Source organism: Magallana gigas, chromosome 2 (genome assembly GCF_963853765.1).
Source record: "Magallana gigas chromosome 2, xbMagGiga1.1, whole genome shotgun sequence".
Lineage (NCBI taxonomy): Eukaryota > Metazoa > Mollusca > Bivalvia > Ostreida > Ostreidae > Magallana > Magallana gigas.
The window spans coordinates 20,377,466-20,403,946 of NC_088854.1; the positions used below are offsets into that span (position 1 = coordinate 20,377,466).

At 32.8% G+C, this 26,481-nt stretch overlaps 2 protein-coding genes and 1 long non-coding RNA gene across 3 annotated transcripts; 2 read left to right on the forward strand and 1 right to left on the reverse strand.

Moving 5' to 3' along the window:
- The first annotated feature begins 1,099 nt into the window (after positions 1-1,099).
- LOC105347204 (atrial natriuretic peptide receptor 1) lies at positions 1,100-10,592 on the forward strand. The gene is made up of 22 exons (XM_066075509.1): positions 1,100-1,442; positions 1,780-2,139; positions 2,232-2,389; positions 2,498-2,638; positions 2,765-2,992; positions 3,084-3,225; positions 3,343-3,427; positions 4,571-4,685; positions 4,804-4,863; positions 5,017-5,094; positions 5,205-5,309; positions 5,394-5,465; positions 5,622-5,769; positions 6,294-6,455; positions 6,679-6,850; positions 7,006-7,155; positions 7,534-7,657; positions 7,818-7,886; positions 8,089-8,263; positions 8,514-8,612; positions 10,031-10,122; positions 10,335-10,592. Exons 1-22 carry the CDS (start codon positions 1,139-1,141, stop codon positions 10,386-10,388), a joined length of 3,093 nt encoding a protein of 1,030 aa, XP_065931581.1. The 5' UTR covers positions 1,100-1,138; the 3' UTR covers positions 10,389-10,592.
- A 1,495-nt stretch (positions 10,593-12,087) lies between these two features.
- Positions 12,088-14,322, reverse strand: LOC117681590 (uncharacterized). The gene is made up of 4 exons (XR_010710848.1): positions 14,136-14,322; positions 13,901-13,948; positions 13,201-13,772; positions 12,088-12,866 (listed from the first exon to the last, which is right to left on the reverse strand). It is a non-coding gene; the product is annotated as an uncharacterized lncRNA (long non-coding RNA).
- A 2,807-nt stretch (positions 14,323-17,129) lies between these two features.
- Positions 17,130-26,236, forward strand: LOC117681022 (atrial natriuretic peptide receptor 1-like). The gene is made up of 22 exons (XM_066077626.1): positions 17,130-17,430; positions 17,766-18,125; positions 18,217-18,374; positions 18,482-18,622; positions 18,749-18,976; positions 19,070-19,211; positions 19,328-19,412; positions 20,748-20,862; positions 20,979-21,038; positions 21,187-21,264; positions 21,375-21,479; positions 21,572-21,643; positions 21,800-21,947; positions 22,413-22,574; positions 22,798-22,969; positions 23,858-24,007; positions 24,298-24,421; positions 24,591-24,659; positions 24,863-25,037; positions 25,193-25,291; positions 25,667-25,758; positions 25,971-26,236. Exons 1-22 carry the CDS (start codon positions 17,274-17,276, stop codon positions 26,022-26,024), a joined length of 2,946 nt encoding a protein of 981 aa, XP_065933698.1. The 5' UTR covers positions 17,130-17,273; the 3' UTR covers positions 26,025-26,236.
- The last annotated feature ends 245 nt before the right edge of the window (positions 26,237-26,481 follow it).

Genomic DNA, 26,481 nt, shown 5'->3' on the forward strand with positions numbered 1-26,481 from the left:
AGCGTAGCGCAATGAGTTAAAGCGTCATCTACATGTACGAATAACATATGTTAATCATGATTTCAAATCTCGCTGGGGTTTTATAATTTTTACCATTTCGAAATTTTTTTAAAACATATTTTAGATCAAATATTGTTTACAACGTTTGTCTGATGTATTTGTAATACGACCCCACTTACCTTTATATCCTTTATCTACATTATATCATAATTATACATGAACAGGTAAAAGTTTCATTTGAATAACATTTAAAAAAAATTCATTAATTTAATTATACATGTTCATGTATTTGTATTTTGTAATAAAAAAAAATTAGGGACGGATCTCGTTTACATAACAAAGAACTAAGAGCTTTAAATTAGCTAAAATTAAAACAGATATCGTTCAAACATTAACTTAAAAATTGCAATATAAATCATTATAAAACTATAAACATAACAAATGAAATCATATAATAAAATATTTTTTTTCTGTTTTATTTCTGTTTCAACCATAACCATGTCCTCTAAGGAAAATGGCACACTTTTATTTAAATTTATTTGACTGGGTGTCGGGTAACTTATGAGATTTTTCTAACTCTTTATCTTCTTTATATCTGTTTGATTTTGTTCCTAAAAATAAAACATACGATGCAGGAAATGAAGGACAATATGATTTCATACCACAATAAATCAATCCTTGATTTGTGGGCTTAATATATAATATGCTAAAATCAAAGAAAAAAGTGTTGTTATACATACATTTACGCTTACTTTCAAAAATCGTTATTCATGCTTTTTATTAAATATTCAGGACAGTTACTAAGTTAAAAGGTAAAAACAAGGAACGGAATTTAATCAAGAGTAATTAAAGTAGAGAAAATGACTCGAGATCGTTTCCTTCAAAGAAAATGATAAACAATTAACTTCAACAGGTGCATCCATCAATAACAGGTTAATGAAAATAAAACATAAAATATGCGCTAATTAAAAAAGAATGAGCTCAAAATTAATAACTGCAAATTGGTCGTCAAATTTAATTAAAACGGTGATTCGATTTCACAGTCTCGTAAAATTTTGAACCAAATATAAAATGGCATGAGCAGTTCAGGCACCTTCAAAACAACATGTGAACATTATTCAAAATCTACGTACTAAAGATGTTTTTCCTAAAACTGTTTCCTCTGCTGGTATTGTGCAATATCAACAGCATCAGGACCAAGGAGCCAGAGATTACCCTGAGTGTCATTTTGACGAAAGGAACAAGAAGTCCATGGGGCCTGGTTAAAACCGAGAAAGCGATAGAAATGGGGAACCGGAGACTACGAGAACTGTTGGCAGGCCTCGCTACGATTAAAAGCCATACAGTCACGTCTGAATATATAGGCTGCAGCAGAAAAGACATCGGCGCCTTAGGCGCCGAGCTTTATCACGTTAGAAACACATCGGTGTTCATTGGACCAGGTAAGTCCAGTATTAAAGAGGTTTGTTGTTAACAAATATTCCTGGCCCAAAGATCACATCATCGAAAACACCACAACCAGTCTAGTTCAGGCCAACAGACTGATATACGCTTACTCGGCGATGCAGCATAACATGAAGCGTATTTGATTTAGATTAGAATTTGAACACAGATTAAATGTTTTATGCCTTCATGCAAACAAAGACAATTTTGGATCATGTCCCTAGCTTATTTCTACCTACACATTTCAGTGATTTTTAATAATTTTTAATAATCCATGGAAGAGAAACACTTCAAAATTATTAATAAATGTATGTTTTTTCCCCGTATTTTGCCAAGGTTGCAGTAGCGGGGTTGATGTAGTGGGGAGAATGTCGACCTCCTGGAACATCCCCCTTCTCACCCCCGTCGGGATCGACTCCCTGTTCGACAACAAAACCGTCTTTCCCACCCTGACACGTCTGTCCTTTTCGTTTGATGGAATCGGGCGTTTTTACCTGAAGCTGTTTGAGAAGTTTGGTTGGACGGACATTGCTTTGTTAACTGATTACTACGTCAGCACTGGTGCTGCCATGGTGGGTCTTCAGAGTGATTCTCTGGTGCGAGTTTTCTCAAAGTCGGAGCTTCGGACTACGTTAATAGTAAACCACGACCTCAGTCTTAAAGCCGCCTTAACCAAAGCAACGAAAGTGTCAAGAGGTGACAATTTTGGTCTTTCTTTTCATGTTAATATGATTTTGATATCTCTTATACTTTCATGTCTATAACTTTAAAATCTGCATGTTTTTCAGTGATTGTTTCGGTCGTCGGTATTCGTCGTTTACGAGTCTTGCTGTTAGAAGCTCGTGAAATGGGTATGACAAACGGGGATTACGTTTTTCTTTTTTTCAAATCATACTCCCCTCTTTTGACTGACATATGGTATGTAGAGGGAGACAAAAATAACGATGTAAGTATTCCTTTAGTGTAAAACTCATTTATCGGTTAACCATGGTATTTTGTAAGGTAGCGAATCTTTGAAACATTAAGCAAAGAAATACTTTAATTCTCACTGTAGGCTGCAAAAGAAGCATTTAACGCGCTACTTGTTTCAATGCCGTCCGTTCGAAGAAGTCCCGCTTTCCTAGCCTTCGACCAAGAGCTGAAAAACTACTCACTCGCAAAATTTGACTTTGATTTCGACACTGAAGGAGCTGATGTATGTTTTACATTGAATGCAATTATGCTAAAAGAAATCGGAGATAAACGTATCTAATTATTTTGTAAGATAAAAAAGTAATTTACCAACAGTCACGTGTTCCTTAGTGTTTGAATGCTGTTTCAGGTCAATCACTACATAGTTGCTTACCACGACGCTTTTCTTATTTATGGTAAAACAATAAAGGAGATGATAATCGAAGGAATGGATATTTTTGATGGTCGTCAAATTACGAGGAGGATTAGGAACAAAACATACCATAATCTCATATCTGGAAATCTCAGGATAAACGACAACGGCGATGCAGAGAAAGACCTGTCAATCTACGACTTGGATCCAAATGGCGATATCAGCGTAGAGAAAATTACAATAATTGACAATATATAGAGTACTTCATTTTTAAAAAAAAATTACTTCTGTTAAGTTTTTTTTTCTATTTCTACAGAGTGTAGGAGTATATGCTGGCGATGAAGCAGTGGTATACATGAACTACAGTCAGGGCATTCATTGGCCCGGAAATAAGGGGCCACCTAAAAACAGACCTAGGTGTGGTTTTACCGGAGACGATCCTATTTGTTTTCCTGAAGGTATCATTGTCGATTGCTGCACACCAAACAGTTTGTTAAGTCATTTGTATTGAAATGTCTGTTTTGACGAGATAACAATTACTTTTTTTAATATATAAATTCTTTTTTAAAATTTAGAATCAGATTTTCTAGCGGCAGTTGTTACCGCTACATTCTCCGTGGTATTTGTGACCGTTTTCATAGCGGGGACTTTCACCTACAGGTAAATAATTTAATTCTGGTTGTAACGCGCTTTCTGATTGGCTAAAGACTTATTTTATTTTGTATAAAGAATGTTGCCTACGTCATAGTAAGACTAACGTCAAAAATGTATTAATCCGCCTGACGTTTCGTTTGAAATTTGTTCAATTTGATGTCATTTTTAAGGTCAAATGACTGTTTTTATCTACAATTAATAGCCAAAAATTAAATTATAAGCAATGAATGCAATATTTATTAGTTTTATACGAAATAAAATGGTTTGGGACAGTTTACGCTTTTTTATAAACCGCTTCGCGGTTTATAAAGCGTAAACTGCCCCAAACCATTTTATACGGTATAAAACTAAAAAATATTGCATTCATTCCTTAAATAAAATATAAATAGCAGTTTAAACATTTACAAAGATTTATATAAAGCCGAGCCATTTTCGAGTAAATAGTCATTCCAAGTTTTGCTGTGAAAATGCACAAAAACAACATATATTCATCCATTTTACTTACCAAGATGCCAACATTCAAAGATATTAATATTGAGACATACGGTATTTGTATTTTATCTTCGTGATAAGATTTTGCCGGTATACCTTTCGACCATGGATTGAATTTCATGCGCGGATTTAGAATGGGGAAGGGGGTTAGTGGGTCCGGATCCCTTTGTAAAATTCAAATTTCTTTAAATTGCATTATAAAATTACCAAAAATATGCCTCGGACACCCCCTCTCCCCCGCCAAACTCAAATAACCGTCGGACACCCCACCCCCGGAAGAATTTTTTGGATTTTGGATCCACGCATGAAAAGTTACTTGTACATTACACTATTCACCTCATTACCGTAAATCAAAACGAAATTGATAGAAACTGTGAACGAATTTGTATTCCTGACCGCAACATTAAAAAATATAATCAGGAGCTTAACTAGAAATTTTTAGCCGCAAAACTGTCCTTAAAGCATCAGATTTTAATATTTGTTTATTTTACTAAAAAAGTTTGATCGCAAAAATAACTCCCAGCGAAAAACATTAACTATTTATAAATGAAGCCATCGCTAATAAAATTATGTTTACAGGAACAGTTTTTAACTACTTCAGAATTTAATATTCCTGGTGAATCGAATTAATGAAAAAGCAATACCTTTGTTTTTCAGACATCTAAAATTGCAAATGGATTTACAAAACAATTGGTGGAGAATACCCTGGGAGTCTTTGAAATCGGTGTCCGAAAGGGAGTCGTCGTGTATTATGAATTCAAAACTCTCAATGGTAAATAAAGAGATGTATATTAAGTGCTTTCACTTCTAAAATTCTCATTCACAAAAGGGTAAAAAGCGAAATATTTAATGTTATTGCAGTTACATTTTTTCTAATTTTTTTTTTTTAGATTCACATGAATAGTTCCGAGCATGATGAACCGAAGGACAAAATGAATAAATATTTCAAGGTCTTGATTTGTTTTTCAAGTATTACCTTCATACCTTAATTTTACTTTTTGACTGAGTGGATAGGGGTACGGGTGTTTCATTTATTTACTTTTTATTATTATTATTAGCGTTTTAGCCGTCTTTAATATCGGACTCTTTTTCACATTTCAAAGGGTTCCATTGTTTCTGTGTCAGTCACTAAAGTAAGACATTTCCACCCTTCGAGAAGCCAGCTAATGGATTTGCTCAATGTATGGTAACATAAGTTCAACCATTTTCTGTATATTTATAAATAATCTTTTGATTTTGATTTCAATGTTATGGTTGACATTTCGTTTAAGGGTTTCCATTTTCTTCACAGCTAAGAAACGTCCACTGTGTGAATCTCACAAAGTTTTATGGTTTGACCCAAAATAACACCAAACTGTACATTGTTAGTGAAGCTTGTAGTCGAGGGACATTAAAGGTAAATCAATCAATCTATCAGTCAATCAATATTTAGTTTTGATCGGAAAAAGCCTACAGGATTAGGATAAATTTTTATTTGTAGGACATTCTTCATAACAGCAGTTTCAAAATCAACAAGGACTTGCAGACCTCATTAATTTGCGATATGATAAAGGTACGATAGTAACCGGTATATATTTATAAGAATAATAGATTTTTTTTTCATTTCATATACAGTATTAGTTTTGACAAAAATTCACACTTTACACTGTTTAGATGTATATCACTATTTCTTTTATAACAATATTGCCATCTGATCTCAATTTTCTAGGGCTGTAGTTACCTTCACGCCAGCCCTGTGCGGTACCATGGGAGCCTGACCAGTCAGGACTGTTTGATCGACAAGCGATTTGTCCTTAAAATCACCGGGTTTGGACTTCCAGAAATTCGAACCAGCGACCACAAAACGGATAAACAACGTACTTTATATTTTCTTTTTTTGTAGATTTCCGATAACAAAATCAAAATCAACATACAGAATGTTCTCCTGGGACTTAAACATTCAAATTAACTAGAGAAAAAAAATTAGCAATTAATTATTTTAGCTGTTCGTTTTTTTAAAAATTGTCAACTGTGCTGTCAAAAGTGTTTCCATCTGAAGATGCAGTATGTTTCAAGATTCATCCCATCTAAACAATATTAAACGTATATAATCACTTTATTTAAGGAATTAGAAGGTATGCTTTTAGTATTACGAAGTAATCAAATATGGGTAGGGGTGATCAAATCCAATAAAGCCCAAAAGGACTCTATGACAAATTTGATTATCTCGGGATGATCAAATCCAATGAAGCTCGAAAGGCATTCTGATAAATTTGATCACACCCGACCGTTAACTAAAGAAGGTAATTAAACTTTCAATAAGTAAATCGAAATAACTCAAATAAACGTCTATTATTTACCCGCATGTAGAAATAATGTTGGACTTTTATTTACAATACAGAACTGTTTTATGTGGCCCCAGAAGTTTTGAGAAATGCCATCAGAGAACCCAACTTCCTGGTATTCCAATCAGCTGATGTCTACAGCTTTGGGGTCATACTATACGAGATACTGACCAGGAAAGAACCATTTGAAGATGATTTGCAGTATTCATCAATTGACGGTTCGTCACAATTAATTGTCCGTTTTGATTTCTATGATCTAGCTATTACTTAATTGATCAATAATCATACTCGTTATGCGGTCATTTTAACTTAAACTAAACATATTTTCACCAGCATATAAGGCTATAAGGATATTCCATTGAGGTAGACATATTATGATAAAATTAGTATACGTCATTCAATATCTATAGCTTTCAACGTTATTTCTCGTCAACCTTACAGAAATTATTGAAAAGATCAAGTCCATCCCAAGCTTTACGTCTCCATTTAAAGCCGATGTTGAGGAATATGTAGAAAATTCACTCCTAAACCTGATGTATTCATGCTTGGAGGGAGAGGCAGAACACAGACCAACGTTTGCAAAGATATCGAAAGAGTCAAAGAGGAATAAATGGCGAGTTTTTATATTCCCTAACTCTGTCATATTTGAAAATCATTCCGTAATATCTTTGATAGTCAATTGCAATTGGTTAGTTATTTTATGAATGCAATTTATAAGAATTTGGTGAGTCTTATTTAAGTAACACTTATTTTTAATTTTTCACTCAGGGGTATATCAGGAGAAAACTTTCTGGACATCCTACTTTTTCGAATGGAGGAATATGCAAATAACCTGGAACATATCGCCGAGGAAAGGATGCATGCCTTTCTGGATGAAAAACGCAGGTCTGATGAGCTTCTATATCAGGTGCTACCCAGGTAACTAAAATTTAAGTGTGTTTCCTTGAATCAAGATATTTCGCATCTCTTTTTTTCTGCAATTGTTTTTCAGTGTAACGTCCTTTTGACACCCCTCTTTTACTTATAAAGGTCAAATTTTGCCTTTCAAATGTGGAAAACGGCATTGGGGTATCAACACAAGACCATGTTCTTAATTTTTATCACTTTTTTTATTTTGTAATTCCTGAATTAAAAAAAGATATGTGGATTTGCAGTAGTAGATCTTTACGTTTTCCGCCGTAAGAATAGATGCGTGTTACTATTTCTCCTCCTTTTCACGTGTAATTTCCTCCCATTAGAAAACTGCCCATCGTGTACGGATTCAAATTTGTTTCATTAATATTGCTTCAATTCTAGGAGCATTGCACGTGACCTTATTCGTGGTCACAAAGTGGAGGCCGAGGCGTACCAGTGCGTGACGATATACTTCAGTGATATTGTCGGATTCACCGCCATATCTGCAATGAGCAATCCTATGCAGGTTGGCCAATCAATTTGCACATTTGAACATAAAATGATACAATTTTTCATTCCATGTCTACATATCTTTGTTCTTAATATATTTTGAAGATTTTACAGAATATTTTTGTTTTTTAAAAGAAAGAATGACTTAATAATATTACCTTTTGAAATACTTACAGATTGTGGACATGCTGAATGATTTGTACACTTGTTTTGACACAGTGTTAGAAAATTATGATGTCTACAAAGTACGTTTTCTAAATACTCGATTCATATGATAAAGTTCATTTTATTACATTGCTTAAATTCTTCGCCTTTAATAAAATACGAGAAATTTGATCAGTTTTAATATTTCAAAACATTGAAAGAAGAATATCATGATATGATTTTCATATTACATGTAGTAGAAGATATTTGAGGTTACCCAAAAAGGTTTATGTTTATCTGTAGGTAGAGACAATTGGTGATGCCTACATGGTTGTTTCGGGTTTACCTCTGCGCAATGGCAATGAACACGTCACAGAGATCGCAAAGATGTCGGTTGCTATATTGGACAGTGTTAATGACTTTCACATTCGACATCTGCCAGACGTGAAATTGCGTGCTAGAATAGGAATTCATTCGGGTAATATGATATTTACTGCAAGCACAAAAGCTTTTTGTATATTCGATTCGTTGACAAAATGTAAATTAAACCGCAAATGATACACATATTATATCGGTACATATATATAAGTTTAAATAATAATAACATTAAAAAAACCTTTCGATAATTTGGTTCAAAAAATGAAATCTAAATGCAGAAAGAATATAGATAACAATGTGACTTTTGATGGTTGAAATGTAAAAATGATGTAAGTGAATCTGACTGTCAGGCCCAGTGTGTGCCGGAGTGGTAGGGAAGAAGATGCCCCGGTACTGTCTTTTTGGAGACACCGTTAACACCGCGTCCAGGATGGAGTCAAATGGGGAAGGTAAATATGATTAATTTTCAAACAGGAATAAAAGCATGCAATTTGCATTGAAATTCTACATTTTTTTGATTGAAAAATTTAATATCAAAAGATTCATAGACCTTTGTTATTGTCATATATATGTGTAGGAAAAGCTGTTTAGAAGCTCTTATTGACGTATTACTAAATAAGTTTCTCTGCCTGAACAGTTAAAGAATGTAAAGAATCCTGGATGTACAAATTCTGATGATAAACTTTAACTATTTTTTAAATCTTACTTCATAATGGAGGTATTAAGTTTCATGAAAAGTACACTATGGGCATAATAGCTGATTTTTTTTATCAAAATAATATTTTGAAAACTTCAGCTCATATTGCTTTATTGTTGATTAACATTGTCGCCTTAAAGGAAGAAACAAAGAGTATTGTGTGTCTCGCCATCACTGCCTTCGTGGAGAAAACTATTTCTATATAATGTGAAATCATGACTACATACAGTTGCTAGCTTTTTTTGTCGTTCTGAAAGAGTTTTTAGTCAAACTACACATATACTTTTATATCATGATACAAAGGACTGCGAACGATAGCATTGTCTAGCCGCCTAACTAAAAGTCATTTTTTGAAAGTTGTTTAATTAAAGTTATTTTTTATGATAATGTAAACATTTATGTATATTTTCATTTAATTTAAATGATTTGGTCAAACAAAGAGAGATAACTTTGTATTTTGGGTTAAAATAGCTCATTTCATAATAGAAAATAACGGAAAACGGAAATGTTTTTTAAAACATCTTTCCCCCCTATGAAACAAAAATTCCTTTTGAGGGGTTTTAATTATTGTTATTTAGCAGAATTTTATTAAAGGGTTTGTTGTTTTACGGGGCGTGGGGGGGGGGGGGGGGGATACATATGTCTACAGACCGAAATATATTTCAAAGAAAGAATTTTGCTTTGTATATTTTCGAAATATAATTAACAGATATGAATTAAAATGAAAATTTACTTTAATATATATCGTAAATATATTATTATCTAGTTTTATGCACATGTTGGCCGCTAAATAACATTTTCCTCAATCATAGAGACCGATTTCAATCAAATATTTTTAAGACCCCGCGTTAGCAAAACTTTTGTTTAAAAATAAATAAGTTGATTACAAATTTTATTTTGATATAAATTGATTAGAATTTGATTATACTTTTTAGTAGAAAACTTAGTTTTTGAATATCTGACAGAAATTCCGAAATATTTGGATGTAAAATGTAGGCGGGAAACGGGCGTTAGCGTTCGCAGTTCTTTACTTTTCTTTTTTTCTTTTGAATCGTAATTTAAATTGAAAAAAAACCACGATACCTGAAACTTAAGCTAAGGGCAAATTGAGTCTTTGTCGCTCTGAAGATGATTTTAATTGAAGCACAGTGTATTTGATTTTTTTGGTAGCCATGAAAATTCACGTGAGTTCAACGACCCGAAACCTTCTTCAATCGAGCGACTTGTTTATTTTGCAGGAACGTGGATCTATAGCAATAAAGGTTTGACCGAAATGCATACAAATTCAAACAATTAACTTAATATTAACTAAATAAATTATTTAGTTTCTTGGAATTTTATGCAATTTGCAATGTAAATTAATTGCTTTAACTCTGTACCAGTGTTGCGTATTGAACACTCATATATAAAAATAACATATTATATTTTATTCATTTTATTGGCTATTGACATTGTGTTATCAATTACTGTGCAGGGGAAAGGGGACATGACCACGTACTGGTTGATGGCAAGGGAGGCAACCCTGTAATTTAAAAAACAAGCAATTCAGAGTTTACACTAGTACAACTGCATTTAGTTTGAAAATAACTGTTACTTTTGTGTAAACCATCACAAGAAAAACAAGAAAATGATTTTACGATTTGATTATTTTGCTATAATTGTGTTGTCAGTGCTAATTTTAATAAAAATGCGGCGCATGAGGCATTCTAGAGACACAATACGTACTCTTGAACTTTTGTTTGTTTATTTTTTAAAGTTAAAATATGAATATTAGAAACAGCACAACAGCTCGTAGTATATTAATAGAAAAGCTGTGATGTAACATATTCAGTTATAAAGAGTCATTCTGAATTTTGCTTCTAATTGTCCTAACTGATACATTGGAGAATATTACATTGAATTCGGTCGAGACGGAAGATTTAGATAAACCCTATAATTAAGGAAGGAGTCTTTTAATTTGATTAAGGAGTATTTTAATTAGGTTAATTTGATTTAATGGTCATTAAATCAAGACGAAATGCAATAAAATATCATATTTTTCTTTCTTTTTTACAATCAAACAACTCGGCATAGAAAAAGTATTCAAAGTTTAGAATCTAACAAGGACTTTATTTTTGGCGCAGCATTGGCGTGGAAAAATATCACTTGGTTTTGCAATCCAGAACTGCTGTAGATTCATGAGTCTAGCATTTTAAAACAATAACATTAATGTCAGATTCTTTAAACCAATGTGAACTAATGATAAGGTACTTTGATTCCAGAATATGTTTTTAAAATATAATTTGCCTATCAATTAACATTTTATTAACTTGTATAAGCGCTCATTCTATAAATAGATTTGTGTGAAAAAAAAATCACAAAAATCGGATTTTCTTTCTAATTTCTTTCTAATTAAATGGTCAATATATTAGCTGTCAATTTATATCTTTGTGTAAGGTCTTCATAGTATGTAAAAATTAGAAATATTTATATATATTTTTATATTATAAAATAATCAAAATATCTTCAAAATTTAAGAAAATTAGAGGAAATGCGGGCTAAGCAATATCAATTTTTTAAAATATTAATTCCAATTTAGTCGTTTAAGGTGATAGACATTCTGATATTTTATCATTGCATTGAATAATAGAAACTTAATATGTTAACCAGATGTCTACAATACTGCAGATAACTACATTTATTTTTATCCTTTAAGTTAAGAAAAAAGGTAGTGACCTTGACCTTACCTCGACACGAAAACAAGAAGGTCAAACTTGATTAACCTGATAGAATCATTTGGTTATATGGTCAAAATTTTATGAATTCCTATCAAAGATACGTAACTCCTTCCATTCTTTCAGTCTCTACAAAAGTTTTATCACTTCTATAAATAAAGCCCCGTGCATATGTTTCAAAAACTTGAGTCAGGGACAGAAATGCGAATGGAACTTCAGTAGTATTGCATACAATACTAGTATTGTCATTTTACTTACATACTAATGGAGATTTTTGCAATATTATCAATCAGTGATTTTCATTCCTACTGCCAGAGCTTTTGTCACAGTGTGAAATTTAATCTTTAAGACACGTTGTAATTATTCTGTAGATAACGTTTTCGGACTTTGTGCAAATTGAAACGAAAAAGTAACTTTTCTTATTGTGCAATACTTATTCCTTGTTTGTGACTTTGCACATGGTCTGACATCAAATGCATACATTTCTAACAGAACATGTAAAACCGTTTTACTGTACACATGTAATACTTACAGTGGTGTCACTTAATTATCACATTCTTTGTAAACTATGTAGACTTTGTATATCACATATAAAAGTAATAAACCCCATCATCCTTCCATATCAAGCCATTATCAGCTGTGGACAGTGTTTGATTACATTTATTTTGACTTGCTGCTAAGTAGTACACGGATGCTGATAATGATGTTGAGATATTACAGTGTATGATATACACTGATATGACTAAGTATGTACATTTGATATAATAAACAAATAAAAACAAACAACAACTCCTTCTTCATCTGTTTGATTTTTTTTAGACATACAAACGTAATCAAACCAAAAATTTCATTCAGAAAAAATCTCCAGTATTTTGTTACAACAACTGAGATATGGAATATAGAAGATATAAGGTTTGATATCAAAATACTACTTGTTTAAATGCACAGACCGAGGATAAATTATGCTAATGTTATTGATGCTCCATTGACGGTCTTTCTGTGATGCTATTAATCATTCCTCTAAAATTCTTGGATAGCAACATTAAATTGTATACAACAGGACAAGTTCTTGCGCAGAAAACGAAACTCAAATCTATCTACTGATATCTTATGTGTACACTGTCGCCCTAATCTATAGGCCTTGTTTTTTGGTTCCCTGCATCTGTAGACACTATAAACGACGAAGATGAGGATGAAGAGTACCCCCTGGGTGAGGGGCATTCCAAAGGAGTATCCGTAGAAGGGGTTGGAAAAGTCAGGGTCCCCTAGCTTCCACATAGCGAAGCCAAAAGCTGAAACAAGAGGCAACTATTGCTTAACGCTGGTTACTAAATACGACAAAATAATAGAAAATTCTCTATGTGCAGAAATAATGGCTTAATGCAAATAAAAAATATTTGATTTGTAAAGCAAGGAAATAAATCCTTTAATTGAAACCATTATGTCACTGTGTAATATGAAACAGGCAATACACTGATTGGTTTTCAAGTTGCAGAAAAATAAAACACACCTTTAGTTGGAATTGGAGGTTTAAAAATAACTCAGCGCTTTTAATATAAAGTTATAAACAGATTACCTGGTGCACAAATTTTTTTGATTGACATTTTTAAAACAAAATATACTTGCATACAAACTCCAGAATAAATGTGACAACAACCGAGAACCCGGCCATAAACTTCATGAAGTCCTTAAAGGGGCATGGTAACGATTTTGGTGAAAAGGGCTCGCAATTCTTCTTCATGTAAACAATGCCTGTGCTCTGTTTTTGTTTACATAGGTTCAATATACCAGTAAAAATCTTTTTAAACTAATTTGTCTGTATCTTCTTATTCATATAAGCATAAATAAACAGTTCCTAGCGATTAACTTATTCATTTTGTGTCTAAAACTAGAATTTTCACTTCAACAATCAAAATGTAAACAAAAGCTTTGTTTACATAGCGAAGAATTGTAAGCTCTGTAACTCTGACGCTCAAATTTTGGTTTCCTTTTTAAAATGCCTTACTGAGGCATTGTAAAAATTAAAATCGAAAAAATAATTTTTGACCAAAATCATGCCCCTATAATGTCGTTGTCCCAGAGGAATCCCACGGACACCCAGAGGAAGACCCCCGAGAACATTCCCATCACACTGGTCGGAACCATCACCAGGGGCAGCAAGTAGGAGGTGCCCGAGCACTGGTGCCGGAAAAACCCGACTACAAAAACCGCAAAAGGAAAAATTCATTTCGCCCATTAGAACCGATTTTTTTTAAAAATCCTCTACACAAAGACATTTCACAATTTCAGAGAATATACATGTAAAACTGCAGAAAAGAAGACTTACTCATCACCATCGTAACTATTGACAACCAGAATATCAGAGCTTCGGTGCCTGTACAAAAATATTAATAAAATTAACAAAAATAAAATCACCAACTTTAAACATTATTGCAGTTTTCTACACTCTAATATATAAGAGAGAGAGAGAGAGAGAGAGAGAGAGAGAGAGAGAGAAGAGAGAGAGATGGAGAGAAGAAAGAGACATAAAAAGAAAGAAGGATGAGGGATAGAATAAATACCTCCAACAAATGATTTTGGAAATAATCTTTTGTTGCTTTTTTAAACATAACATCAAACGGCCTGCCTTTTTGGTCAACTATCTTAAGATTAACGAAATATGACAACTTCCGGTTCAAGGGCACACAAAACTGCGATTTCCTCGAACAATATCTAATCGACATTTCCGAGAATCGAAACTTCCTTATAGATGTCGCGATATGTATGTTTAAATGTCCTTGTGTGTATTTTTTTGGCTTAGTATCGATTATCTAAACTTATAAAATTGGTCATACGGCTGTGATCGTAGCGGACATTTAAACAATAAAATGCTTTCTTTGGTGATTCATGCGGGATATGAAGGTGACGACATTGCAGAAATATACATAATCTGCGTTGGCAATGATCGCTACCTTCATAACCCGCATGAATCACAAAAAACAGCGAAACTAATCGATAGACGTGGCCTGTCGATTTAAGTCTCATTAGTTTCTATAGAGCTATACAAATTAACTAAAGTTTTCGTACGAAATAGAGGGAATCATGCTCGGTAGATGTAAATATTTAAAGAATAAAGAATCATTTTTTTAGTCTTATGAAGTGATAATTTCGATCGGGGCGTGGTGAAAAGCAAAAAAGCCCGTAGGGCTTTATTGTATGATAGACATGACCACGCCCCGACCGAAATTATAGTTTAACTTATTTTCTCTCTTTCCTAAATTAATACCTTACATCAAAACGCAATGGGTTAGAGCGCAATCTACGAATATGTTAGTCATGATTTCGAATCTCGCTGGGGTTTTATAATTTTTACCATTTCAAAATTTTTTGAAACATATCTTTGGATCAAATATTGTTGTTTACAACGTTTGTCTGATGTATTTGTAACACGACACCACTTACTTTTAAATCCTTTATCTACATTTTATCATATTTATACATGTACAGGTAAAAGTTTCATTTGAATAACATTTTTTTTTTTAGAATTTTCATTTATATTTACATTAACATGTATTTGTATTTTGTAACAAAAAAAAAAAAATTAGGGACGGACCTTGTTTACATAACAAAGAATTAGGAGCTTTAAATTTGCTGAAAACAGATATCGTATTCAAACAGTAACTTAAAAATTGCAATATAAATCATTACAAAACTATAAACATGAAATCGTAAAATATTTTTTTTTCTGTTTTATTTTTGTTTCAATCACAACCATGTCCTATTAGGAAAATGGCACACTTTTATTTAAATTTATTTGACTGGGTGTCGGGTAACTTTTGAGATTTTTCTAACTCTTTATCTCCTTTATATTTGTTTTGATTTTGTTCCTAAAAATAAAACATACGATGCAGTATATGAAGGATATGAAGGACAATATGATTTCATACCATAATAAATCAATCCTTGATTTGTGGGCTTAATGTAATATGCTAAAATCAAAGAAAAAAGTGTTTTAAACATACATGTACGCGTACTTTCAAAAATCGTTATTCATGCTTTTTATTAAATATTCAGGACAGTTACTTAGTTAGAGGGTAAAAACAAGGAACGAAATTTAATCAAAAGTAATTAAGACAAAAAATGTAAATTCTTTTATGAAAATTTGTTGACTACTAAGTTCCAAAAACCCATTAATAAATCCTATTATAAGAACATGTTTCACGTTAAAAAAAAAAACTGGAAAAGAATATACATTAATAAAATAAAAAATTATAAATTATTAAATAATATATTAAGTTGCAATTCATTTTTACATCAATGTAAGTTAAGACCAAGAAAATGTTGTGATTATTGTCAAGACACAACAGAGAACGTTGAACATCTTATTTTTGAATGTGACAATGTCAATGAAATATGGTCAAAATTGTGTACGATTTTGCATTTAGATATTATGTGGAAACATGTAATCATAGACTTCTATTATGAAAATAACCTCAAGGTACAATTTTTGAATAATATTATATCTTATGTTGCTTATAGAATTTACAAATTTAAGATGTTATGTAGATTTGAAGAAAAAAATGAAACCTCTCAAAGTCTGAACGAATATGTAAAGAATTATTTAATAAGAGATATGAATTACATTACAATGTACTTAAAATCATCGAAATATTCATCAAAACTTAAAACATTAATAAATATATTGTGATTACTATTGTATACCCTAGACACTTAGGGTCTGCCTATGTGTATATGTGCTACACCCGGGGACCATGTGATGGACTGTATGTAGATGTGTTTGTCCTCCGGGTTAGCCAGGGTATTACATGTACATTTACTTAATATATTTCTACCGTTTACTAAGATAGCTTACTATGTACCAGTTTTTTCATATTTTTGTACATAATTTGTGTGTGTGTGTGTGCACATGTACACTTGACGCAAATATTGTGAGTCATAGTTATGCATATCTATAGATTATCGACGTACATGTATCTCTACATACATATTACATAAACAATTATATACCAAAATTAAACACATCATTTCTATGTATAAATATTTATATATATAAACATGTATTGATATACATGTTTTAAGACAAACAGTTAGATACTTTTAAATGTCTTCTCAATGAAAACTTGTACATTATTTGTAGCATTAATATGAAAAATAAAGAAATTATACAAGATGTCCGTATGTTAATAATTGAAGTTTTTGAAGTTTTTGTATATTTGTTTACTCTTGTGAATAATGATGATAATAAAAAAAACGTAAAAAAAAGAAAGTAATTAAAGTAGAGAAAATGACGCGAGATCGTTTCCTTCAAAGAAAATGATAAACTTGAACAAGGGCATCCTTCAATAACAGGTTAATGAATATAAAACATAAAATATGCGCTTATTAAAAAGAATGAACTCAAAATTAATAACTGCGAATTGGTCGTCAAATTCAATTAAAATGGTGATTAGTTTCCACAGTCTCGTAAAATTTTGAACCATATATAAAATGGCATGAGCAGTTCAGGCCTTCAAATCAACAAGTGAACATTTTTAAAAAAAAACGTACTAAAGATGTTTTTCCTAAAACTATTTCCTCTGCTGGTATTGTGCAATATCAACAGCATCAGGACCAAGGAGCCAGAGATTACCCTGAGTGTCATTTTGACGAAAGGAACAAGAAGTCCATGGGGCCTGGTTAAAACCGAGAAAGCGATAGAAATGGGGAACCGGAGACTGCGAGAACTGTTGGCGGGCCTCGCTACGATTAAAAGCCATACAGTCACGTCTGAATATATAGGCTGCAGCAGAAAAGACATCGGCGCCTTAGGCGCTGAGCTTTATCACGTTAGAAACACATCGGTGTTCATTGGACCAGGTAAGTCTAGTATTATAGAGTTTTGTTGTTAACAAATATTCCTGGCCCAAAGATCACATCATCGAAAACCCCACGACCAGTCTCGTTCAGGCCAACAGACTGACATAAGCTTACTCAGCGATGCAGAATAACATGAAACGGTGTTTGATTTAGATTAGAATTTGAACACAGATTAAATGTTTTATGCTTTCATGCAAACAAAGACAATTTTGGATTATATCCATAGCTTATTGCTACCTACACATTTAAGTGATTTTAATAATTCTTAATAACTCCTGGAAGAGAAAAACTTCAAAATTATTAATAAATGTATGTTTTTTCCGTATTTTGCCAAGGTTGCAGTAGCGGGGTTGATGTAGTGGGGAGAATGTCGACCTCCTGGAACATCCCCCTTCTCACCCCCGTCGGGATTGACTCCCTGTTCGACAACAAAACCGTCTTTCCCACCCTGACACGTCTGTCCTTTTCGTTTGATGGAATCGGGCGTTTTTACCTGAAGCTGTTTGAGAAGTTTGGTTGGACGGACATTGCTTTGTTAACTGATTACTACGTCAGCAACGGTGCTGCCATGGTGAGTCTTCAGAGTGATTCTCTGGTGCGAGTTTTCTCAAAGTCGGAGCTTCGGACGACGTTAATAGTAAACCACGACCTCAGTCTTAAAGCCGCCTTAACCAAAGCAACTAAAGTGTCAAGAGGTGACAATTTTAGTCTTTCTTTTCTTGTAAATATGATTTGGATATCTCTTATACTTTCATGTCCATAACTTTAAAATCTGCATGTTTTCAGTGATTGTCTCGGTCGTCGGTATTCGTCGTTTACGAGTCTTGCTGTTAGAAGCTCGTGAAATGGGTATGACAAACGGGGATTACGTTTTTCTTTTTTTCAAATCATACTCCCCTCTTTTGACTGACATATGGTATGTAGAGGGAGACACAAATAACGATGTAAGTATTCCTTTAGTGTAAAACTCATTTATCGGTTAACCATGGTATTTTGTAAGGTAGCGAATCTTTGAAACATTAACCAAAGAAATACTTTAATTCTACTGTAGGCTGCAAAAGAAGCATTTAACGCGCTACTTGTTTCAATGCCGTCCGTTCGAAGAAGTCCCGCTTTCCTAGCCTTCGACCAAGAGCTGAAAAACTACTCACTCGCAAAATTTGACTTTGATTTCGACACTGAAGGAGCTGATGTATGTTTTACATTGAATGCAATTACGCTAAAAGAAATCGGAGATAAACGTATCTAATTATTTTGTAAGATATAAAAGTAATTTACCAACAGTCACGTGTTCCTTAGTGTTTAAATGCTGTTTCAGGTCAATCACTACATAGTTGCTTACCACGACGCTTTTCTGATTTATGGTAAAACAATAAAGGAGATGATAATCGAAGGAATGGATATTTTTGATGGTCGTCAAGTTACGAGGAGGATTAGGAACAAAACATACCATAATCTCATATCTGGAAATCTCAGGATAAACGACAATGGCGATGCAGAGAAAGACCTGTCAATCTACGACTTGGATCCAAATGGCGATATCAGCGTAGAGAAAATTACAATAATTGACAATATATAGAGTACTTCATTTTTTGAAAAAAAATTACTTCTGTTAAGGTTTTTTTTTCTATTTCTACAGAGTGTAGGAGTATATGCTGGCGATGAAGCAGTGGTATACATGAACTACAGTCAGGGCATTCATTGGCCCGGAAATAAGGGGCCACCTAAAAACAGACCTAGGTGTGGTTTTACCGGAGACGATCCTATTTGTTTTCCTGAAGGTATCATTGTTGATTGCTGCACACCAAATAGTTCGTTAAGTCATTTGTATTGAAATGTCTGTTTTGACGAGATAACAATTACTTTTTTAATATATAAATTCTTTTTTAAAATTCAGAATCAGATTTTCTAGCGGCAGTTGTTACCGCTACATTCTCCGTGGTATTTGTTACCGTTTTCATAGCGGGGACTTTCACCTACAGGTAAATAACTTAATTCTGGTTGTAACGCGCTTTCTGATTGGCTAAAGACTTATTTTATTTTGTATAAAGAATGTTGCTTACGTAATAGTAAGACGTCAAAAATGTATTAATCCGCCTGACGTTACGGTTGAATTTTGTTCAATTTGATGTCATTTTTAAGGTCAAATGTCAAGGTCAAGGTCAAATAAATTATAAGCAATGAATGCAATATTTATTAGTTTTATACGATATAAAATGGTTTGGGGCAGTTTACGCTTTTTTATAAACCGCTTCGCGGTTTATAAAGCGTAAACTGCCCCAAACCATTTTATATGGTATAAAACTAAAAAATATTGCATTCATTCCTTAAATAAAACATAAATAGCAGTTTAAACATTTACAAAGATTTATATAAAGCCGAGCCATTTTCGAGTAAATACTGTAGATTCCTAATTAAACGCGAGGAATTAATATCCGCGTAAAATCGCGAGAAGCAACACTCGCGGATTTAAAAATCTCGCTTTTAATTTCTAGAGAGTTTTGAACTATAGGAAATCATAATAAAAATTCGGTGCTCGCGATTTTATATTCTCGCGATTTGATACAGAACAGCGGAATCGCGGAATTAAGTACTCGCGTAAAATATGGAATTTACAGTAGTCATTCCAAGTGTTGCTGTGAAAATGCACAAAAGAACATATATTCATCCATTTTACTTACCAAGATGCCAACATTCAAAGATATTAATATTGAGACATACGGTATTTGTATTTTATCTTCGTGATAAGATTTTGCCGGTATACCTTTCGACCATGGATTGAATTTCATGCGTGGATTTAGAATGGGGAAGGGGGTTAGTGGGTCCGGATCCCTTTGTAAAATTCAAATTTCTTTAAATTGCATTATAAAATTACCAAAAATATGCCTCGGACACCCCCCTCCTCCGCCAAACTCAAATAACCGTCGGACACCCCATCCCCGGAAGAATTTTTAGGATCCACGCATGAAAAGTTACTTGTACATTACACTATTCACCTTATTACCGTAAATCAAAACGAAATTGATAGAAACTGTGAACGAATTTGTATTCCTGACCGCAAAATTAAAAAATATAATCAGGAGCTTAACTAGAAATTTTTAGCCGCAAAACTGTCCTTAAAGCATTAGATTTTAATATTTGTTTATTTTACTAAAAACGTTTGATCGCAAAAATAACTCCTAGCGAAAAACATTAACTATTTATAAATGAAGCCATCGCTAATAAAATTTTGTTAACAGGAACAGTTTTTAACTACTTCAGAATTTAATATTCCTGGTGAATCGAATTAATGAAAAAGCAATACCTTCGTTTTTCAGACATCTAAAATTGCAAATGGATTTACAAAACAATTGGTGGAGAATACCCTGGGAGTCTTTGAAATCGGTGTCCGAAAGGGAGTCGTCGTGTATTATGAATTCAAAACTCTCAATGGTAAATAAAGAGATGTATATTAAGTGCTTTCACTTCTAATATTTTCATTCACAAAAGAATAAAAAGCGAAATATTTAATGTTATTGCAGTTACATTTTTTCTAATTTTTTTTATAGATTCACATGAATAGTTCCGAGCATGATGAACCGAAGGACGAAATGAATAAATATTTCAAGGTCTGGATTTGTTTTTCAAGTATTACCTTCATACCTTAATTTTACTTTTTGACTGAGGGGATAGGGGTCCGGGTGTTTCATTTTTTTTTTTGATTATTGTTAGCGTTTTTGCCGTCTTTAATATCGGACTCTTTTTCACATTTCAAAGGGTTCCATTGTTTCTGTGTCAGTTACTAAAGTAAGACATTTCCACCCTTCGAGAAGCCAGCTAATTGATTTGCTCAATGTATGGTAACATAAGTTCAACCATTTTCTGTATATTTATAAATAATCTTTTGATTTTGATTTCAATGTTATGGTTGAGATTTTGTTGAACGGTTTCAATTTTCTTCACAGCTGAGAAACGTCCACTGTGTGAATCTCACAAAGTTTTATGGTTTGACCCAAAATAACACCAAACTGTACATTGTTAGTGAAGCTTGTAGTCGAGGAACATTAAAGGTAAATCAATCAATCAATTAATAAACCAATCAATCAATATTTAGTTTTGATCGGAAAAAGCCTACAGGATTAGGATAAATTTTTATTTGTAGGACATTCTTCATAACAGCAGTTTCAAAATCAACAAGGACTTGCAGACCTCATTAATTTGCGATATGATAAAGGTACGATAGTAACCGGTATATATTTATAAGAATAATAGATTTTTTTTTCATTTCATATACAGTATTAGTTTTGACAAAAATTCACACTTTACACTGTTAAGATGTATATCACTATTTCTTTTATAACAATATTGCCTTCTGGTCTCAATTTCCTAGGGCTGTAGTTACCTTCACGCCAGCCCTGTGCGGTACCATGGGAGCCTGACCAGTCAGGACTGTTTGATCGACAAGCGATTTGTCCTCAAAATCACCGGGTTTGGACTTCCAGAAATTCGAACCAGCGTCCACAAAACGGATAAACAACGTACTTTATATTTTCTTTTTTTGTAGATTTCCGATAACAAAATCAAAATCAACATACAGAATGTTCTCCTGGGACTTAAACATTCAAATTAACTAGAGAAAAAAAATTAGCCATTAATTATTTTAGCTTTTCGTTTTTTTTTAATTGTCAACTGTGCTGTCAAAAGTGTTTCCATCTGAAGATGCAGTATGTTTCAAGATTCATCCCATCTAAACAAGATTAAACGTATATAATAACTTTATTTAAGGAACGAGAAAGTATGCTTTTAGTATTACGAAGTAATCAAGTATGGTCAGGGATGGTCAAATCCAATAAAGCCCGAAAGGCATTATGATAAATTTGATCACACCCGACCGTTAACTAAAGAATGTAATTAAACTTTGAATTATAATCGAAATAACTCAAATAAACGTCTATTGTTTACCCGTATGTAGAAATAATGTTGGACGTTTATATACGATACAGAACTGTTTTATGTGGCCCCAGAAGTTTTGAGAAATGCCATCAGAGAACCCAACTTCCTGGTATTCCAATCAGCTGATGTCTACAGCTTTGGGGTCATACTATACGAGATACTGACCAGGAAAGAACCATTTGAAGATGATTTGCAGTATTCATCAATTGACGGTTCGTCACAATTAATTATCCGTTTTAATTTCTATGATCTAGCTATTACTTAATTGATCAATAACCATACTCGTTATGCAGTCATTTTAACTTAAACTAAACATATTTTCACCAGCATATAAGGTTATAAGGATGTTCCATTGAGGTAGACATATTAAGATAAAATTAATATACGTCATTCAATATCCATAGCTTTCAAAGTTATTTTTCGTCAACCTTACAGAAATTATTGAAAAGATCAAGTCCATCCCTAGCTTTACCTCTCCATTTAAAGCCGATGTTGAGGAATATGTAGAGAATTCACTCCTAAACCTGATGTATTCATGCTTAGAGGGAGAGGCAGAACACAGACCAACGTTTGCAAAGATATCGAAAGAGTCAAAAAGGAATAAATGGCAAGTTTTTAAAGAAGATGAGTGGATAAGGCGTGCGAAATGCCCATACATGGTCGGACAAACTACTGAAAAATCAAAATATCAATAAATCAGATATTTAAAAAAAATCAATTAAAACAATATATATTTCACATATTATTGATATTTAACCTTTAAAAATGTTCAATACTTGGAATATGTTGACTAAAACAGGCGTGTACGTATCAAAACCTACAAATAGTGTCATTTTTTAAAACTTCAAGGCATTTTCTTTTATAGAGTGGGTCTGTGCTCCGTGATTTTATCATAGTCTATATAAGGTCTAATGGAAAACAAACCGATTTCAATCAACAAAAACATGTAAAGATGACCCACTATACATTAAAAATAGCATTTTGTACCCCAACATTTCAACGTTTTGAAAAAATGATACAAGTCCGTAAATAAGTCTCCAAGGTCACACATTATATTTAAACAGTTTATTTTGTTGTGTCTGAAATGGCTCAGTGGTTAGAGTACCTGACATAAGCTAACCTTATTTATCTATGATTTTTATGTTGTGGGTTCGATACCATCATAATTTCAGACAATATTTTTTCTTCTCTTTTAATTTGTTAAATACATTAAAAACTGAGTATAGTTAGAAATTGTGCTTTTGCAAACTTGTATTATAATATATTTGAATAGATTTAATTGGGAAAAAATAAATTCAAAATTATTTTTCACGACTAAACCAAATAGGCATTCGCGCCATCTTATTCCCCCCATCTTCTTTCTTAATTCTGTCATATTTGAAAATCATATCGTAACATCTTTGATAGTCAATTTGTTAGTTATTTTATGAATGCAATTTATAAGCATTAGGTGAGTCTTTTTTAAGTAACATTTATCTTCATTTTTTTCACTCAGGGGTATATCAGGAGAAAACTTTCTGGACATCCTACTTTTTCGAATGGAGGAATATGCAAATAACTTAGAACATATCGCCGAGGAAAGGATGCATGCCTTTCTGGATGAAAAACGCAGGTCTGATGAGCTTCTCTATCAGGTTCTACCCAGGTAACTAAGAGTTATGTGTGTTTCCTTGAATCAAGATATTTCGCATCTCTTTGTTTTCTACAGCTGTTTTCAGTGTAACGTCCTTTTGACATCCCTCTTTTACTGATATACTAGTAGCTCAATTTTTGCCTTTCAAATGTGGAAAACGGCATTGGGGTATCAACACAAGACCATGTTCTTAATTTTTATTCCTATTTATTTTTATTTTGTCTGACTGTAGTAGATCTTTACGAATACTGCCCCTCGTGCACAGATTCAGATTTGTTTCTTTAATATTGCTTCAATTCTAGGAGCATTGCACGTGACCTTATTCGTGGCCACAAAGTGGAGGCTGAGGCGTACCAGTGCGTGACGATATACTTCAGTGATATTGTTGGATTCACCGCCATATCTGCAATGAGCAATCCTATGCAGGTTGGCCAATCAATTTGCACATTTGCACATTTGAACATAAAATGATACAATATTTCATTTCCTGTATACATATTTTTGTTCTGAATATATTTTGAAGATTTTACATACTATTTATTGCTTTTTGAAAGAAATAATGACTTAATAATATTACCTTTTGAAATATTAACAGATTGTGGACATGCTGAATGACTTGTACACCTGTTTTGACACAGTGTTAGAAAATTATGATGTCTACAAAGTACGTTTTTAAATACTCGATTCATATGATAAAAGTTCATTTTATTACATTGCTTAAAATCCTCGCCTTAAATAAAACACGAGAGATTTTGATGAGTTTTAATATTTCAAAACATTGAAAGAAGAATATCATGATATGATTTTCATATCACATGTCGTAGAAGATACTTGAGGTTACCCAAAAAGATTTATGTTTATCTGTAGGTAGAGACAATTGGAGATGCCTACATGGTTGTTTCCGGTTTACCTCTGCGCAATGGCAATGAACACGCCACAGAGATCGCAAAGATGTCGGTTGCCATATTGGACAGTGTCAATGACTTTCACATTCGACATCTGCCAGACGTGAAACTGCGTGCAAGAATAGGGATTCATTCGGGTAATATGATATTTACTGCAAACACAAAAACTTTTGGGATATTCGATTCGTTGTCAAAATGTAAACTAAACCGCAAAAGATACTATGAATGTAGACCGCAATGTAACTGTTGATGTTTAAAATGTAAAAATGATGCAAGTGAATCTGACCGTCAGGCCCAGTGTGTGCCGGAGTGGTAGGGAAGAAGATGCCCCGGTACTGTCTTTTTGGAGACACCGTTAACACCGCATCCAGGATGGAGTCAAATGGGGAAGGTAAATATGATTAATTTTCAAACAGGAAAAAAAGGCATGCAATTTTTCATTGAAATTCTACATATCATTTTTTTTAATTGAAAAATTTAATATAAAAAGATTCATAGACCTTTGTTATTGTCATATATATGAGTAGGAAAAGCTGTTTAATATAACTAAATACGTTTCTCTGCATGAACAGTTAAATAATGTAAATAATCCTGGATATACAGGATATACATATACATGTTTATCATAATACAAATTTAGCTTTTTTTTAATCTTAATTTAAATAGAAAAAATACGATACCTGAAACTTAAGCTAAGGGCATATTGAGTCTTTGTCGCTCTGAAGATGATTTAAATTAAAGTACAGTGTATTTGAATTTTTGGTAGCCATGAAAATTCACGTGAGTTCAACGACCCGAAACCTTCTTCAATCGAGCGACTTGTTTGTTTTGCAGGAACGTGGATCTATAGCAATAAAGGTTTGACCGAAATGCATACAAATTCAAACAATTAACTTAATATTAACTAAATAAATTATTTAGTTTCTTGGAATTTTATGCATTTTGCAATGGAAATTAATTGCTTTAACTCTGTACCAGTGTTGCGTATTGAACACTCATATATAAAAATGGCATATTATATTTTATTCATTTTATTGGCTATTGACATTGTGTTATCAATTACTGTGCAGGGGAAAGGGGACATGACCACGTACTGGTTGATGGCAAGGGAGGCAACCCTGTAATTTAAAAACAAACCAGCAATTCAGAGTTTACACTAGTACTACTGCAGTTAGTTTGAAAATAACTGTTACTTTTGTGTAAACCATACACAAGAAAAACAAGAAAATGATTTTACGATTTGATTATTTTGTTGTAATTGTGTTGTCAGTGCTAATTTTAATAAAAATGTGGCGCATGATAAAATTTTTTTAGAGACACATTACGTACTCTTGAACTTTTGTTTGTTTATTTTTTAAAGTTAAAATATGAATATTAGAAACAGCACAACAGCTCGCAGTATAATTATAGAAAAGCTGTGATGTAACATATCCTGTTATAAAGAGTCATTCTGAATTTTGCTTCGAATTTTCCTAACTGATACATTGGAGAATATTACATTGAATTCGGTCGAGACGGAAGATTTAGATAAGCCCCATAATAAAGGAAGGAGTCTTTTCTGGTTTTCGACTTGTCATAAGT

Coding starts and splice junctions, on each gene's coding strand:
- LOC105347204 (XM_066075509.1), top strand. CDS start 1,139: ATGTTTTTCCTAAAACTGTTTCCTCTGCTGGTATTGTGCAATATCAAC. Junction 2,639..2,764: donor TCGACACTGAAGGAGCTGAT/GTATGTTTTACA, acceptor ATGCTGTTTCAG/GTCAATCACTACATAGTTGC. Junction 5,466..5,621: donor TAATTTGCGATATGATAAAG/GTACGATAGTAA, acceptor TCAATTTTCTAG/GGCTGTAGTTACCTTCACGC.
- LOC117681022 (XM_066077626.1), top strand. CDS start 17,274: ATGGGGAACCGGAGACTGCGAGAACTGTTGGCGGGCCTCGCTACGATT. Junction 19,212..19,327: donor TCCTATTTGTTTTCCTGAAG/GTATCATTGTTG, acceptor TTTAAAATTCAG/AATCAGATTTTCTAGCGGCA. Junction 20,863..20,978: donor TGAATTCAAAACTCTCAATG/GTAAATAAAGAG, acceptor TTTTTTTTATAG/ATTCACATGAATAGTTCCGA.